This window comes from Chelmon rostratus, chromosome 11 (assembly GCF_017976325.1).
Source record: "Chelmon rostratus isolate fCheRos1 chromosome 11, fCheRos1.pri, whole genome shotgun sequence".
Classification (NCBI taxonomy): Eukaryota; Metazoa; Chordata; class Actinopteri; order Chaetodontiformes; family Chaetodontidae; genus Chelmon; species Chelmon rostratus.
Window position 1 is genome coordinate 2,658,706 of NC_055668.1, and position 15,076 is coordinate 2,673,781.

At 40.2% G+C, this 15,076-nt stretch overlaps 1 protein-coding gene across 1 annotated transcript in view; it reads right to left on the minus strand.

Moving 5' to 3' along the window:
• pdzd8 (PDZ domain containing 8) overlaps positions 1-7,727 on the minus strand; it is a 43,920-nt gene extending 36,193 nt beyond the window's left edge. Inside the window, exon 1 of the mRNA XM_041947910.1 lies at positions 6,741-7,727. Within this exon, the coding sequence (XP_041803844.1) occupies positions 6,741-7,624 (884 nt within the window). The 5' untranslated portion in view covers positions 7,625-7,727. The remainder of the gene's footprint in view (positions 1-6,740) is intronic.
• Positions 7,728-15,076: the final 7,349 nt, after the last annotated feature.

Sequence of the window (15,076 nt, forward strand, 5' to 3'; positions counted from 1 at the left end):
TGACTTTGAAAATAACTGCTTCCATGTTGTGGCTATAATGGGAGAGTCAAATAACAGGGTTTCCTGTAGCGATGTGTTGTATAGTGGAGGCACACCACCTCATTTAAAATAAAGAGTGCTCCACTTACTTCAGAGGGAATTACATTTTTCTGAAATGTAATACTAAGTCTCTGTGAAAATTAGCAGGAGCCCTCCACACAGTGAAATGCCACATATTCAATAACTGAGATTGTTTACACTGTCATCTACTAACTTGTCATAATCTGTCCAGATTCAGATGAGTTGGTGATTCAGCTAGCGAATGATTGATCTATCTCATCATATGTTCACTTCGAGGTGATTAATCACAGCAGGGTTGCATCTAATGACTATTTTCATTATGGATTCACATTTTCTCGATCGATCTTTTTTCTTTGGTCAACAAAATGTCAAAAAAAGTAGGGACAGTCCAAACCCAACTCCAAAGATCACTTTAAACCTGAAACAATTAATCTATTGAGGAAAAACTAATCAGAAATAAATTTTATGCAGTGTTCAAGTTATTTTTCTAGCTAAATTTGATGGTTCCAGCTTCTCAAGAGTTTGGATGTGCTGTTTCTCTGTGTTTTATATCACTGCAAATATAAACATCTTTGGGTTTTGGGCTGTTGGTCAGACAAAATTTGAACGGTCTCCTGGGAGATTGTACACTTCAGTTTTCTGACAAATTTAGCTTACCATCAGATAAGACAGAGAAAAGCAGAAAATCAATTGAGACACTGGAACCAGAGACTGTTTGAAAAACAACTCATATGATTAATTGATGATGAAAATAGATGCAACTTCATTTTCTGTCAATTGATGAGTTATTTAAACGATCTTATCTAACTCAGGGCAGCACGTCATAATGTCAAGAAAGAGAAAACCAGGTGAGGCTGTGTGTGGAAAAACTCACTGCTGTGCTGCCAGTCACCAGTCTGAAGCTGAACATACTGAACACAACAGTCTGCATTCAGATGAAATTAGTCATAAGTTTGCATTGTTTAGGGATGAACAATCCGATACTGACATCGGTCTGATACTGACTCAAATATCTGGATTGGGTATCACAGACAATGAAGCACAGGTATTGAGTTCAATTAACATCTATGTGTATGTTACACATCACTCAAAACACAGTAGCAACATATAGCTGAGGGCAAGAAATGTAAAAGAAATCTCACTAATAGTTAAAGCTACAAACTTCTTTTTTTAAACTTTATCAATAACAGTAATATTCAAACACGGACCCTCACGGCTCCCCCCTGCCATGCACTAACTGTGACATCTTCAGAGGCTTCAATAACAGGGTCACAGTCATACATTTCTGCATAAATACCACTATAACCGTCAAAACAATAAATATGCCAGCACCAGACCTTGGGTCACTCCTCAAATAAAACCTGAACATGTCGTCTTTGTGTTTTGATAATAAATAACAATGCAGTAATTTTATATCTGTTGCGGTTTTTTGTTATTTTGTTTTACAAAGTTAGTAAAGCAATGTTTATGTCAAGCCTGATGTTGCCTTGCACATAAAGAATGATCCCAGTCTCTTCCATTCAGTGAGCTGTACAGGTTATCAAACACTGGTATCTGATCGGTGCTCAGTATGGGCACATCTCCAAATTCAGGTATCAGAATGAACTGAACAAAGGGGATTGAGCATCCCTGGTATTGACCAGCTGCACATGTATCAGCAGCTCTGTGTAGTTTGTTTTTTGCAGGGGCGATCAGCCACCTCCACAAAATAAAACTCAGCAAAACCATCTTGGTTCATCTTTCACTGTTCCAACAATCACCACTAACTCTGGTTTGGTCGAAATGAACCCTTAACTCACCACATCAGGAGAGGAGGGAGAGAGAGGGCAGACATCATAGAAGCAGTGGAGGAAAACTGTGTCTAGAGCTGGAATATTTTCAAAGCTAACTCTGGAATTATTTGCAATTTAAATATGACCAGTGAAAAAAAAATTAGTGGAGAACAGAAACTCTGGTTGTGTGACTTCTGTCCATCATGCAGAGCACTCAGTGAAGCCAGCACGGTGGGGCTTTTTTCACTGTCCAACATAAATTTTCCCAATCGAATCAGTGGATTTTTTTACAATTCAATTTATGAATTCGTATTGTGAGTATTTAGAATATTTGTTACCAGCATTAATAAGTGAGGACTGGCACCTTGACAGGACTCACTCGACTCAGGCTGACACTCAAGTCAATAGTCAGAATATGGATGTTTTCCACCCCCTTTTTATTGTTTTTTTTAATAATTCTGTACACAAAGGGATGCAAAAACACTCAAGCAATCATGCCAGGCCAGTAGGTGTTAATACAGTCTATATCAACAATACGTCAATACCAGAGAACATTCTGAGCATATGTAGTGAGCTTATTTTCCCTTTATACACAATCAATAGTAGCTAATTATTATTTGTAGTTATTTAACACCTTTCTGGGACGCGGCCAAGCAGCGCTAACCAAGCGTGAACTGACCAGTCGCCTGCTACTGTTGTTGTTGTTTCAGACACATGCTCAGTGATGGGCACGCATGAACCGAAGTGACGACATCATCCTCATCAAGGCCTCAGACACGGTGAATTACAAGATGCATCAAGTTTGTGCCTCTCTGTCATTTCAGCGATGTCACCAGTATGTGCATGTCCGCTTCACGAGGGCTGCTGCGTTTCATCTGATGCCACTATATAAATTTAAGGAACCACACTGAAATCGGGACCTGAGAGCGCAAGTTACATTTTAGCTTCTCTAGTGTCTTTGCTTTCTCTCACACACTTTCTACTTCCCCTTTTCTCTCTCTGTTTCTCTCAGTTCTTCAAACTCATTTCCTACTTTCAGTTTGGTACAGAGCCTATTCAAGTATTGGTTCCCTTTGGGCTTTTTAATGTTTCATTATGCTCCATCTTTGAATCATAGCAGATTTAATTAGGCTTTTTTACTCTGATCAACAAAAGTCAAAAAGACAATTGTCAATACATTTAAATATATTAAGTATGAATGTGAAACTCAAAACAATTCATAGCATTTTTAATTCCATTCACCAGTTATCAATGACACACCTAAACCATCCCCAGAGTCACATGGACAGCTACATGGCAATTATCAGTGTGTTAATATGCCTGCATGTGGAAGGTAAACCAGCTGACACATCATGAAGACAAATGACACAAATCTGTCACAAAGTTATAGAAAATGACAAATCAGGGGATACCAGATAATTCTCAAGGCACTGTATGGTTCAGTGTGGTCAACCACAAAAGAGACAGAAAGAATACAGCTGTAAACCTGCAAGGGTGAGCCTTCCTCAAACACAGAATATCTCTGTGAGACGAGCACCAATGAGGCAAGCAACCAGGTGGCCTAACTGATGAAGGAGCCCCAGGGACCCGAGCATGAAATGGGAGAAAGTGTGCATGTAGCTGTTAACCGTTGGCTGGGTGCTTCACCTTTCGCAAGTTTATGGCAGAGAGGCATAGACAAGGGAACTGTTGAAAAAAAATCACATGACATCTGAGCTGGTGTTTGCTAGAAGGCACACGAAAGACTCTGAAGCAAAGTGAAAGTACGCTCTACGCTCTGTGCCTTTTCAGTCCTAATTTTAAACACACTTTGGTGAAAGTCAAACATCACACACCAGCGAGAACTGAGACAATTAATCCACTGCAGTAAAGCACATTCTAATAGGGTAATAGGGAGAAATCTGCAGCGTGCAAGACCCCTCAGACAGTTTTCTAAGATGACTCCAGTTTATCTAAGTGATGTAACCTTTCTCAGCGAATGGATGGAAGACCAGAAGGTTATTCACCACCAGCGTGAAATTCAGCTGCTGCAACTCAAAAGATTTGATCCAGCACCACTTTTATGATCACGTGGCATTTTGAGGACCGGACATGCTCACTGATGGCCCAAGGTTCATGAACCTAACGATGTTGATTTTGTAAGGCTCGACAGAGACCTGCAGCCTGATTCATGACTAATGAAACACTGAAAACAAACGTGATGTCTAAAAAATGGCTGGAAGCTGCGAGTGGGAGGGAAGCAATCTAAAACATCCTGACTCACAGAGTGGGAGATTTTATTTTTGATTATGGCGGAGAGTTTGGTTCCCCGCAAACATAGCTTTGCCAGTGTGGCAGAACAACCAAGCGTCACGTCTAAAATATGTTAGAAAACCTAGCAGAGTTTATGTTGCACTCAGAAACATTTGCTTTTAAATTACCAAAATCTTTTTTATCTGTTATAAATATGAGTGCAGAGGGAAGCCTCTGAGTCTCATAGCATTTCATCACCTTGGAATTGATGAGGTTTAGACATTTTTGTCAGAGTCGAGTTACTCACATAGATAGGATGTATTTTTCTCATAAGTGTAACTAATTTTATGTTTTAAAACAAACTATGAGTAAAGTAAGGGTTTCTTGAAAATCGCTGCTTCTTCTCATGTTTTGCAGGGTAGAACCTTCCAAGCAGAGTCAGTTCTTTGAACCCGTAGCTTCTATCTGCATTTGACCTGTTCCAAAAAAAACCCAGTCACAAATTTGATAGGATTTTGATATTGAGCATTTAGTATGCATCTAGGATGTCTGAGACATTCATGTGTTCAACATAGCATTTTTACCATAGAAATGCAAACACTTTCTCAATATCTCAAAACTGCTCAGAACGTAGACAGAATCTTAGGATTCAAAGGTCAGTTTGTTCAGTTTCCAGGAAGTTATAAAAAGGAGGGCAACATCACAATGTGACGGTGTTTGAGAAGAGCTTAAAGATGCTTCGAGGAGTTTTTCATGAATTCAAACACTGCATATGACCAAAAAAAAATGTCTCGTATGGACATGAAGGAGCTGTTCACTGCTGGGAAAAAAGGAAAGAATGTGGGAGGCAGAGCACGAGCTCTGGTGACAGCTCAGAAAACAAAGAATGATTTCATAAACGCCTGAAAATGACTTTTTTTTCCAAATTAACAGCTAACACTGTTCTGACAACTTGAGCTGCTCACTTTGGATGGACTACCAGTGGAATAAAAGTGTGAAATGTGTTTTTTTTAACTCTCTTTTCCAAAAAAAAAAAAAAAGCAAGCTGTTGTAGTGTACTGCAGCAGTGAACACACTGTGAGCTGTTTGTTTCCGTAGGCGCCGGCTGCCAGCCAAACAGCTGACTGCTCGTCTAAAACCAGCCATTTTGATTAACACGTAGTGATCTGCGATGCATAGACATTTGACTAACATAAGCCTCCGCTTCAAAACAATGGGAGCATGATGGCAGAGGAACGCGTCCATCTGTCTGTGTCTGTCCCGCCCCCACGTCTTCTATATGATTGTGTGTGTTTGTGCATGCTCAGCTGAGAGGTTGCGTCCCGTTCAACAGAGAGCAGAGTCGTCTTCGCTGTCTGACAAATATTGGCAAAATAATTAACAAGAAAACACATTAAGCATTGACTGGACAGACGGCTTTGAAAATCACTGGAAGTAAGGAATCTATAACAGAACGAGGGCCATTCTGTCACCGTGTAGCACATAAACTCACATCAATGCCACTCTTAAAAGATCCCGCCTCAGTTACCGTAGCGATGAGCGGGCAGACCACTCCCTCATCTCCCCACTCTCAGCTTCACAGGTTATCATTCTGGGTGATGGAGGTGTGTAGTTATTTAGCTGATGTTTTATGTGTTTTCACATTTCTTTGATTTGTATGTTAATTCAATCATTTATTTTCACTTACACTGATGTGATGATAAATTTATAACTGACTGGAGCTTCTTATGCATATGTGATTAAGGTTAGTAATAGTCTAACGTCAGAAAGGTAGCTAAAGTGACTAACTAAACCAATTAACTAAATTACCTCTGAGCCCGTTAGCTAACTTTCTGCAGCATAATCTACGGTTTTTGATATGGTGACCAGTCATTAGGTAGGTTAGTCATTGGATGGGATTACAGCCCACATGTTGCTTTTACCTGGAAGAGACTGCCTCATTCATAATTACCATGCATTGTTTTCTGATGATCAAATTCATTAGTCAAAGTTTGTCTAAAAATTTCTGATAGCCATGAACTGTATAATTAGAAATAACACAGATTTTAACAATATCAATTCATCCTACAATTCTCCTATAATAATTCACTACATGTTCAAATTGTGTAAACCTATTAAAATATGCAATAATTAAGATCATTATACATGATGGAAGTGATGCATATGAAGGAAGTGCATATGTGGAAAGCCCTGGAGAGATGCACTAAGAATTAAGACTTCTTGTTAGCTCTTTTTCCTCAAAAATGCCATTCATTTATGACTCTGTTGTTGTCACAACCAGCTGTACAGTTCTGAAGGACATTAGTGACCATTTAACAGTTCAGTGGTCCACTTTGATACCTTGAATCATTTGAACTGAATTAGCATGCCAGGGTTCATTGATTTCTGCCGTACATTGCACAGTCAAATCTAGAGCATAGAGAATTGGTATGCTCAATAGAATTGGACCCATTCAGGGTTTATCCCTCATTCCTCTCCAGGTTGAGTTTGGCTGTTTGTTCGTATTTGAAATAACATGTAACAGTCTGCTTTGGACATGATAGCATCATTCTGGTGAGGAGTGTGCAGTTTGAACAGTTTTAGCAGGCCCGGGTGGTTACAGCACACTTAAGGTGAGGAGTTGTAGTTTGTTGCACTCTGATGGTAAGCAGCGTTTCTGTTTTTTTTTAAGCCTACCTGATCTTGTAGTTTGGTAAGGTGTGCTTCTTTTTGATGACCCGCTTCAGCTGGTTAACTATGATGGAGGTGAGCTGAGGCAGCGGCCTTCCTTCGAACTGGGACTTCGCCTCAAAATCAACCAGCGGGTCCTCGAGGAAGGAGAAGGACCAATGGGAGAAGGGCATGCGCGTGAACTGCAGCCTCAGCCTGCCCACAACGCGCCTCATCTTCACGAACAGGTAGGCAGACTTCCCAAACACCAGCTCGACGTCGATGGCGAGGTGGAAGCCGCCATTGTACTCGATGTCCACCTCAAAGTTGAGCTCCTCCGGCATGCCGTCCTCGTTCAAATGCACCGGTTTCATAAGTTTGGCCGTCTTGAAGACCGGCAGAGAATTGCCCAGGGAAATGTCCCTGAGACTGAGTCCCTCCAGGAGCCGTCCTGCTGTCTTGGTCTGCAGCAGCTCCTCAAACTCCACCTTGATCTTTTTGGTGAGCCAGTGTCTCACAACAGGGGTGTCTCTGAGCTCTCTGAACAGGAACAAAAATATAGCATTTAGGAAATTGCACGTTTCTGGTTTGGCCGCATCGACGGGCTCGCTTTGAGAAGGCGGTGGCGGCTGCTGCTTGGGGCTGCCGCCGGTGACAGCCGCTTCCTGCTGCCTTGTTGAGACGGCCTCTTGCTGTTTAGGTGCCCCAGATGCTGTGCTGTCCTGCTGCTGTTGGCCTGGTTCGGCATGCTGGGTATTAAAGTAATCCTTCAATGCGTTTTCAGGCACTACTTTGACATACTGCACTGTCCTGCCAATGGGCTCGGTGTTTCTCCGATATATCAGCAAGAACTGTAATACCAGCGTAACGACTGCTCCGGAGAACGCGGAAATCAATATTAAGTAAATCATTTCGAGCAGCTGCCGTCTCTGACTCAAAGTGTTTTCATAATCAAACGTTTAGCCGTGTTAACAAAGCAAGTTCCACCTGGTCGCTCTCAAAGCTGCCATATCATCTGCTTCTTTCCTGGGCTTCAGGCTCCTCACCTGATTGGACGAACGGGTTACGTCGGAGTGCGTAATGACGGAGAAGAATGTGTTTCTTTGGATGCATTCAAGGTATGTCGGATTTACCAGATACTGAGTAGGCAAACCCGTTTGGATTGACCTTTGTGTAGTATGCAGCTGGACATGCAGTCCGTTATCGCCAACCTGTCGTGGTGGAAAACGTGAGCACAGGCGACACTGCAACAAATTCATTCATTCATCATGTTTTGACTTTTCAAGGCATTTTTCATTTGATCATTTTCATAGTTGAGCATATAAACTCAGTGGCACTTTAATAGGTTCACCTGCACAATCTAATGCAATTCAGTACAAAACCTCTGACATAACGTCTTCTTTACAAAGTTTAAACGATCGCTTTTAGTTGACATTATCACAAATGTGTGAATTCAATTGTATGTTTATTATTCAGTTCATAGAAATGCATTGTTGCACGGGACTACATTATATTGAGAGGTGTTTCTAATTTTTTGTCCTCCCTACTTACATGTGTAAGGCAGGCAGAATATAGGCTTCTGAATATACCACCACTAAATAGGGCCTCAATACTAAAACAGAGAACTATTTTTTTAATGACAAAAAATATTATTGGCATAATGAAAGTAGATTTTATTGCAAAGTTCTATTGGACTGCATTAGATTGCAGGGGTGTGCCTAAAAAAGTGACCACTGAATGGAAATATAGCAGCATATTGCTCCCACATTACAAAAGATGTGCTCTTGTTAGAACAAAAACCTTTGCGGTATTAGTTTAGTTTATTAACTGCATTTGTCTCATCAATACAACATACAGAATTATTCAGGTTTTTACAACAAACTTTTCGTCTCTATCAGTATGTCTTCTTATGTCATGTCATTGTGTAATACTGACCTACCTCTCTAACTGTTTTCTCTTTACTTCCATGAGATGACAACTCCAAGTCAACTGAAGCCGAACAACATATCATGTTTAAACAAGAAACAACATAACAACATGCAAACTTATCTCACTAAAACAACAAACATACAGTAAGTTGGTATGTTGTTGTAACAAGAAAACCTCCAAATGTTAAAATGGGACAAAGAACCAGTCAATGCTCAAACAGGAGATATTTTGACAGTGTAAAAACATCTTTATCCCCTGAAGTCAACACACACACACACACACCTCTTAACATAAATGGTCCCTTATTTTGCTGAATTGAATGTCTGAGTTTTGTCCAGTGTCAGTATCACGTAACTGTAAATTGAGTAGCTGTGATTGAGGAATTGAGACATCTCTGGTGTCAGATGTGAGTGTCATCCTTGGTCTTACTGACAGCTGATATCCAGCTCAGTGACAGGTGATATCCAGCTGTGTCGAGCCCATTTGTAGCACCAGTAGATATTAAATTGTTTGGATATTAATTGGGTGTCATGTTTACTACTGTAACACATTTTGCTGAATCATTTTTTTTCATTAAAAGTATTTGCATTTGGTTTCTCTTCTCTTCTCTTTCTCATATATAGCCAGTCAGACCTTTCTCTCATATTTTTAAGTTGAAACAGCGTATTTGATTTTGCAGTGCTTAAGCATATGGCTTCTTCACTTGCAGTGAAACAGGCCACACCAGCTTGAACCTGTTCAGACCTAGTATCTTGTCTCCAAATAGACATGTGTCACCTCACACCCATCTGGGCAAAACAACACCTCTGATCCACTATTTGTCAGGAGACACCGGCCATTGCCTGAGGCCTGAACTGCAGTCATGTGAAAAGACAATTTCACTTTTCTTTTCCCATGACTGCATGTTAAAAGACAACTGGGTTTTGGTTGCATGCAACACATTGGCCGACTTTTGCTTTTGATTAGCTTTTCTTAAATTATCTGCATTCATGTGCAGATGTTTGTTTATAGAGATACGATGAAATGACAAGTTGTTGTTGAGTTTGAAAGTCAAGTTGATGTTTGGACTGTGAACAGTGACTGGTGCACGGAAGAGAAAGTCTTGGCCCAGATATTCGTTATCCAGATATCTGTTGGCACACTGCGAAACATCGGCTGTTGTCCCCAGAGGCTAAATTGCCTTCAGATGATAGCCAGTGGGTTCAGAGATTGATTAGCGCAGTTTGCTGGTTGGAAAACCAAAGCAATATGATAAAACACTCACACAGTGTTGGTGATAATCACAGTTAGTGACACCTTTCACATTACACACATTTGGTCATTTGATCCGTTGTTTGTACTAAAATATTGATTAGTGCAGCTTTAAATAATGATCCTGCAGTTGTTCCCCACAGCGTCATAGACCTTTGTAGCCTGTAACACCAGCATCAACAGATTGATTATGACTGATCTGACTGTGACCTGCGTTCTGGCTTTGCCTTGTGTTTTCTGAGGTCTGTATTTCCTTGACAGCCCAGCAGGGGTCCCTAGTGTATTCTTGTTTTCACCGGTTGTAGCTGCTGGTTAATGCCTCCACCTCCTTTGAGTATTCAGGTCCCTTGGCAGAGCTCAGGTGAAACAGCATTGTACTATTGCTTCTTGTGAGACTACTCTACCCCAGCTAGGATCTGCGGCCTTTGCTTCCCTATATAAAAGCAATCATGTGCCTGTATGTCTAGTGTCTGCTTTTGGATCATGTTACTGTTGTGTACTGTTATTTCCAGACACTGTGGACCCAGCAAACTCTTCTCCGAGCCCTCCTTAGCCTGTCCTTGTAGAGGTAAAAACTGGACCTTATTCATTACAATTTGCTGCAGCCCATGTTTCTAGAGTTTTAGGCAAGTAGCAGATTCCTAGATTAAAACTAAACTTATTCCAGTTGAGTTCCAGTGTGGCCCAGTTCATTTCCACGCTTTCATTTTGGCCATCTCCTCACTGTCTGACTGTCTGTAAGCATTTATCAGTGGAGAGCTTATTGATTATGGTGCTTTTAAAAGAAATGTTTCTTTAATTTTATTCAGTGTTGTTTTGTCTGTCAATTACTTCAATGAAATTCACCAAAATGATTAAAACAAGGTGATTGCTTTAGTGTTTACCACTGAATGGTAGCTGGCTGTACAGCTGCAAATGAACAGTGTGATGTCACACAACAGTTCATGAGAAGAACACAGCAGAAGAACAGCCACTGAGCAAAATGAACAGCAGACACATAATATGTAACATATTCAGTGACTGCAGTGTATGGCAGAGAATGACAGTACATCTCTGTGGTCATGACGACGATGGTGATGACGATGATGATCTTTCTCCTTTCATCCAGTAACAGTAGGCGTCACGTTATCCCAGCATGGGTTTCAGTTTGTGTGTGAGTTTCGGTTGGTTTGTGAGATATTTTCACTGTGTGTGTGTGTGTGTGTGTGTGTGTGTGTGTGTGTGTGTGTGTGGTTTCACCAGTCTCTGCGTGAAAAGTGAGCAGGTAACTTTAAGTGAACTTTCCCTAAAGGTCCCCTGTACATCATCTTTCTCACAACCTTTAAATGACGTTGTAGGAACAATCTTTGAAGCTTTTTTTGGAAACTCAGAGAAACTTTAGTATTTGAAAGGTCCCTCAAGTTTACCTGAAGTTGTTTTTTTTTAACCTGTACACATGCTTCAAGGTTCTCTGAAGGTTATATTTGCAATGCTGAAGTTTTAGTTCATAGTGAATTACACAGTATTAATATTACAGCATTATATATATGTGTGTTGTGTGTGTGCACACTTCTGTACTTCTTTTAAAATGTACCTATTTATTTATTTACTGTATTTTACTATTATCTTAAGAGAGTTTTATGTCTCATCTCACTTTATGGCTTCTTTACAGGGAGCTCTTGGTGCATACTATTTATTATGACTATTATGATTATAGTATTAGTATTAGCAGTAGTACTATTCTAGTATTATTCTTGTTACTGAAAATGTTGCACCATAGACATATTTCTATGTAGATGGTTGCTATTTATTGTGCACAGTTTATGAATTGAAATGTACATATTATGTTTGATTTATGTTGTAGTATAGTTTACATATTTTTACATATTCTCTAAGATGTTTCTTATGTCCTGTTTCTTTTTTATTTACTTGTTCTGCAATGGGAGCAACTGCAAATGACCCAATTTCTGTCAGGGATCAATGAAGTATTCTGATTGTGATTCTGAAAATTTGATTGTGATGGATAAAATTCCTGCATATAAACTGTTTTGTTTTCATCAGTCTCTTGCACTAAACATCTACTATTTGGCACCATTGCTGCACTTGTGGTCACAATGTTGGAGTCTGATACTGTTGTTATCATCCGCAGAGCTGTCTCTGTCTCAGTGTATCACTCTGGCTGCTCCTGCACACAATGTGTAGTAACTCCAGCCTTTGACAAAGAGGGTCAGCCTAATGTCTTCATCGAGGCTAAGTGTCAGAGTGTATGTTAATGGTCCTATTTATGTATTTTACCTGCATATTAAAATTAGGAGAATGTTTGAGGAGTGTGGGGAAAATATCAGTGATTCTGAAGTGCATCACTGTTTACAGCCACATGAGAGCAACAATGTTTTGAATACATTCTCACTACATCTGGAAGAAACTACCTGTGAACAACAGCACATCTCCTGCAGGTAGACACACAAACACTCTGTACCATGTACAGTTTCAGTAGCATGTATCAGTGTTTCCACTTCCATCATCACTCATTTGAAATTTAACTTCATTCAGCAATGGTGGTGGTGTCAAAGTCTGTCTTCCTCCTGTATGCACAACTGATTGAAGTCATTTTACCATGTGACAGTTACATATATCTACACATCACATCTTAAATTTGACATTCATACACCAACATGCACTGTGATCTCGCTCTGTAGTTTTTAGTTGTGTTGTTCTCAAGGGTTTATGAATTAAATTGTATTGTTACAGTGATTCGGCTTGATAATGAAAGACAGACCATCATGTGTAAAACACACGGCCAGTGGGGCAGTATGACTGTGGTGTTATGCTGCAATGCGTTTGAATGGCGCATATGTTTTTGGGACTGATTTTGCTTGACTCTGTTTTATTCAGTTGAAGGCTGGCCTGCAGACAGTAAGAGCTTTGTGAACTGGATGGGGGCTGGATCATCCTCTAAATCTGCTGATGGACTGCTGGAGCCTGTGGAAGGCTTCACAAGAACATGAGGTCAGTGAGGCTGGTAGACGAGACATACAACACACCTCTCATCTAAAACTGGGACACACTTCCACAAAGGTAAATGTCATATATGTAGATGTAGATGTAGTCAACGACAGCGTTGGCTCTGCTGGACTTGATTGTCTGTGGGTAAACACACAGAGTATTCTGTTGTCTGTTGCATCAAACCACTGACTGTGGTTCAAACAAGCATGTCTTCGTCTTGTGCTGCAGATAGTGCTGATTGGTGGTTTGGAAAATGTGTTGTTCAGAACTGTTGATTGTGTGTTAGTTCACCACAGGGTGGCTCTGGGCAAGTGTGACATCACTGTTTTGCTGTGAGCACCATCTTTTGGCCAACTTGAACTACTTCAGTCCTTCCTTCAGTCCACGAGCAGGAACCTCAGAGAGAGAAGGAGAAATGATGCACTGTGACTGCTGTGATAAAAAAAACACAGTATTTTAATGGTTTTTATGTGTGTGAGGTTATTACTTCCTTGTGAGGTGCTCCTCCACCTCGGTCAGTCTTTAACAACCTGTCTATAATTATGTGTCTTCTGCTCACATCTACTACATCTTTGCAGCACAATCGCAGCACGGTCAATGATGAAGCACTGATGCCAGAAAGACTCAACTTTAGTATTGCTTAGTAACCCTGAAGTTTCAACCTTAGGTCAAAACCTGCTGGTGGTCATCACATGCATGAGAAGGTAAATTCAGCATGAATTTACTATAACCGCCTTTATAGACGTTTATGGTACCTGATGAAAACTGATACATCAACCAAAAATGACACATTATCCAGGAAGAAATACAGTTGATTTTATACATATTCATGCATCTCTAAAAAATTTACTTAAAAATCAAGTCAACTTATGATGCGTATTCCTTCCTTCCTTATTGACTGGCTGACAATCAATAATTGACTAGTCATTACAAATTAATGAGATACAAACATACCTCTTTTATTTGAATTAGCAGATGCATCTGAAACTGGCGACTCAGTGTATGTGGTCATATTTGTGTGAATATGTGTTCAGTTTTAGAGCTCTGAAATCTTATGTCCTTAGTGAAGATGGTCACCAATTTAGTGGTGGCTGCCCACTTTTGCAATAAACAGCTGTGAGAAAATCAGAAATGAAGCCAGGCCTGGTCCATCCTTTATACAGCTGCTGTCACTTTAGTCTGATCAAACTTTTACAGTTGCTTGTGCTTTTACCACGACTGCTCTAAATACTATTACTGACACTACTGTAACTACTGCTGTTGTTGCTACAACTATGCTGACATCAGACATCATTGTCATTGGCTACGTCTGATGCAGTTTGACAGTAATTTCATGGTCCCGTTAAGGTTCCTTTTTTTGTAACCTCATGTAGTATTGATACTGGATCCTTGGTTGTACTCATTGACTGTATGAAACATTGTAGAGGTAAAACATGAAGTCTGTGTGACATCACCCACAGGTTTCTGAAGAGCCATTCATTGTGACGCTCTGTGGCTCTTGGCAGTGAGACTCCGCAAATGCCTCAGAAAAGACTTTTGCTTTTGGAGACAGCCTCAAGTGGCCATTCGAGGAACTGCAGGTTTTGGTACTTCAGCTTTGGCAACACTTTATTTGTATACCACCTTTCATACAAGTAATGCAGCTGAAAGAAAGAAAGAAATTGTATGCACCAAACGCTTCACATAAAGAAACGACAGAGAATGAACATTAAAGCAGGGATATAAAATTAACGTAAAAGAAGATGAATAATAAAACCCCTGACTAGAGTACATTAAATCAAATAAAATACGACATTGTGCAGCAGTGTATAAGAGCTACGTGGTGTAATTGACAAAGGCTGCATCCATGATTTTCTACTGGATGTTGCTGGAAATCTCCAATCTCCTCAAACCAGCAGCAGATGGCTGCAGAGTTCTTAAAGGCAAATAATAAACAAGGGAATTAGTGATATAGTTTGGCTGTAGTCCATTAAGGGCTTTATATACAAGGAGGAAGACCTTAAAATCAATTCTGAATGTTATAGGAAGCCAGTGCAGCGTACCTTAAACTGGACTAATGTGCTCTGCAGAGTTTTGAATGAGCTGAAGTCTCCCAGTGTTATTTTTGAGAGTCGGCTTGAAATAAAGGCATGAATCAGTTTTTCAGCATCTTTTTGATTTATAAATTTTTAAATTTAAGTTTTGGTCACCTTGTTGAT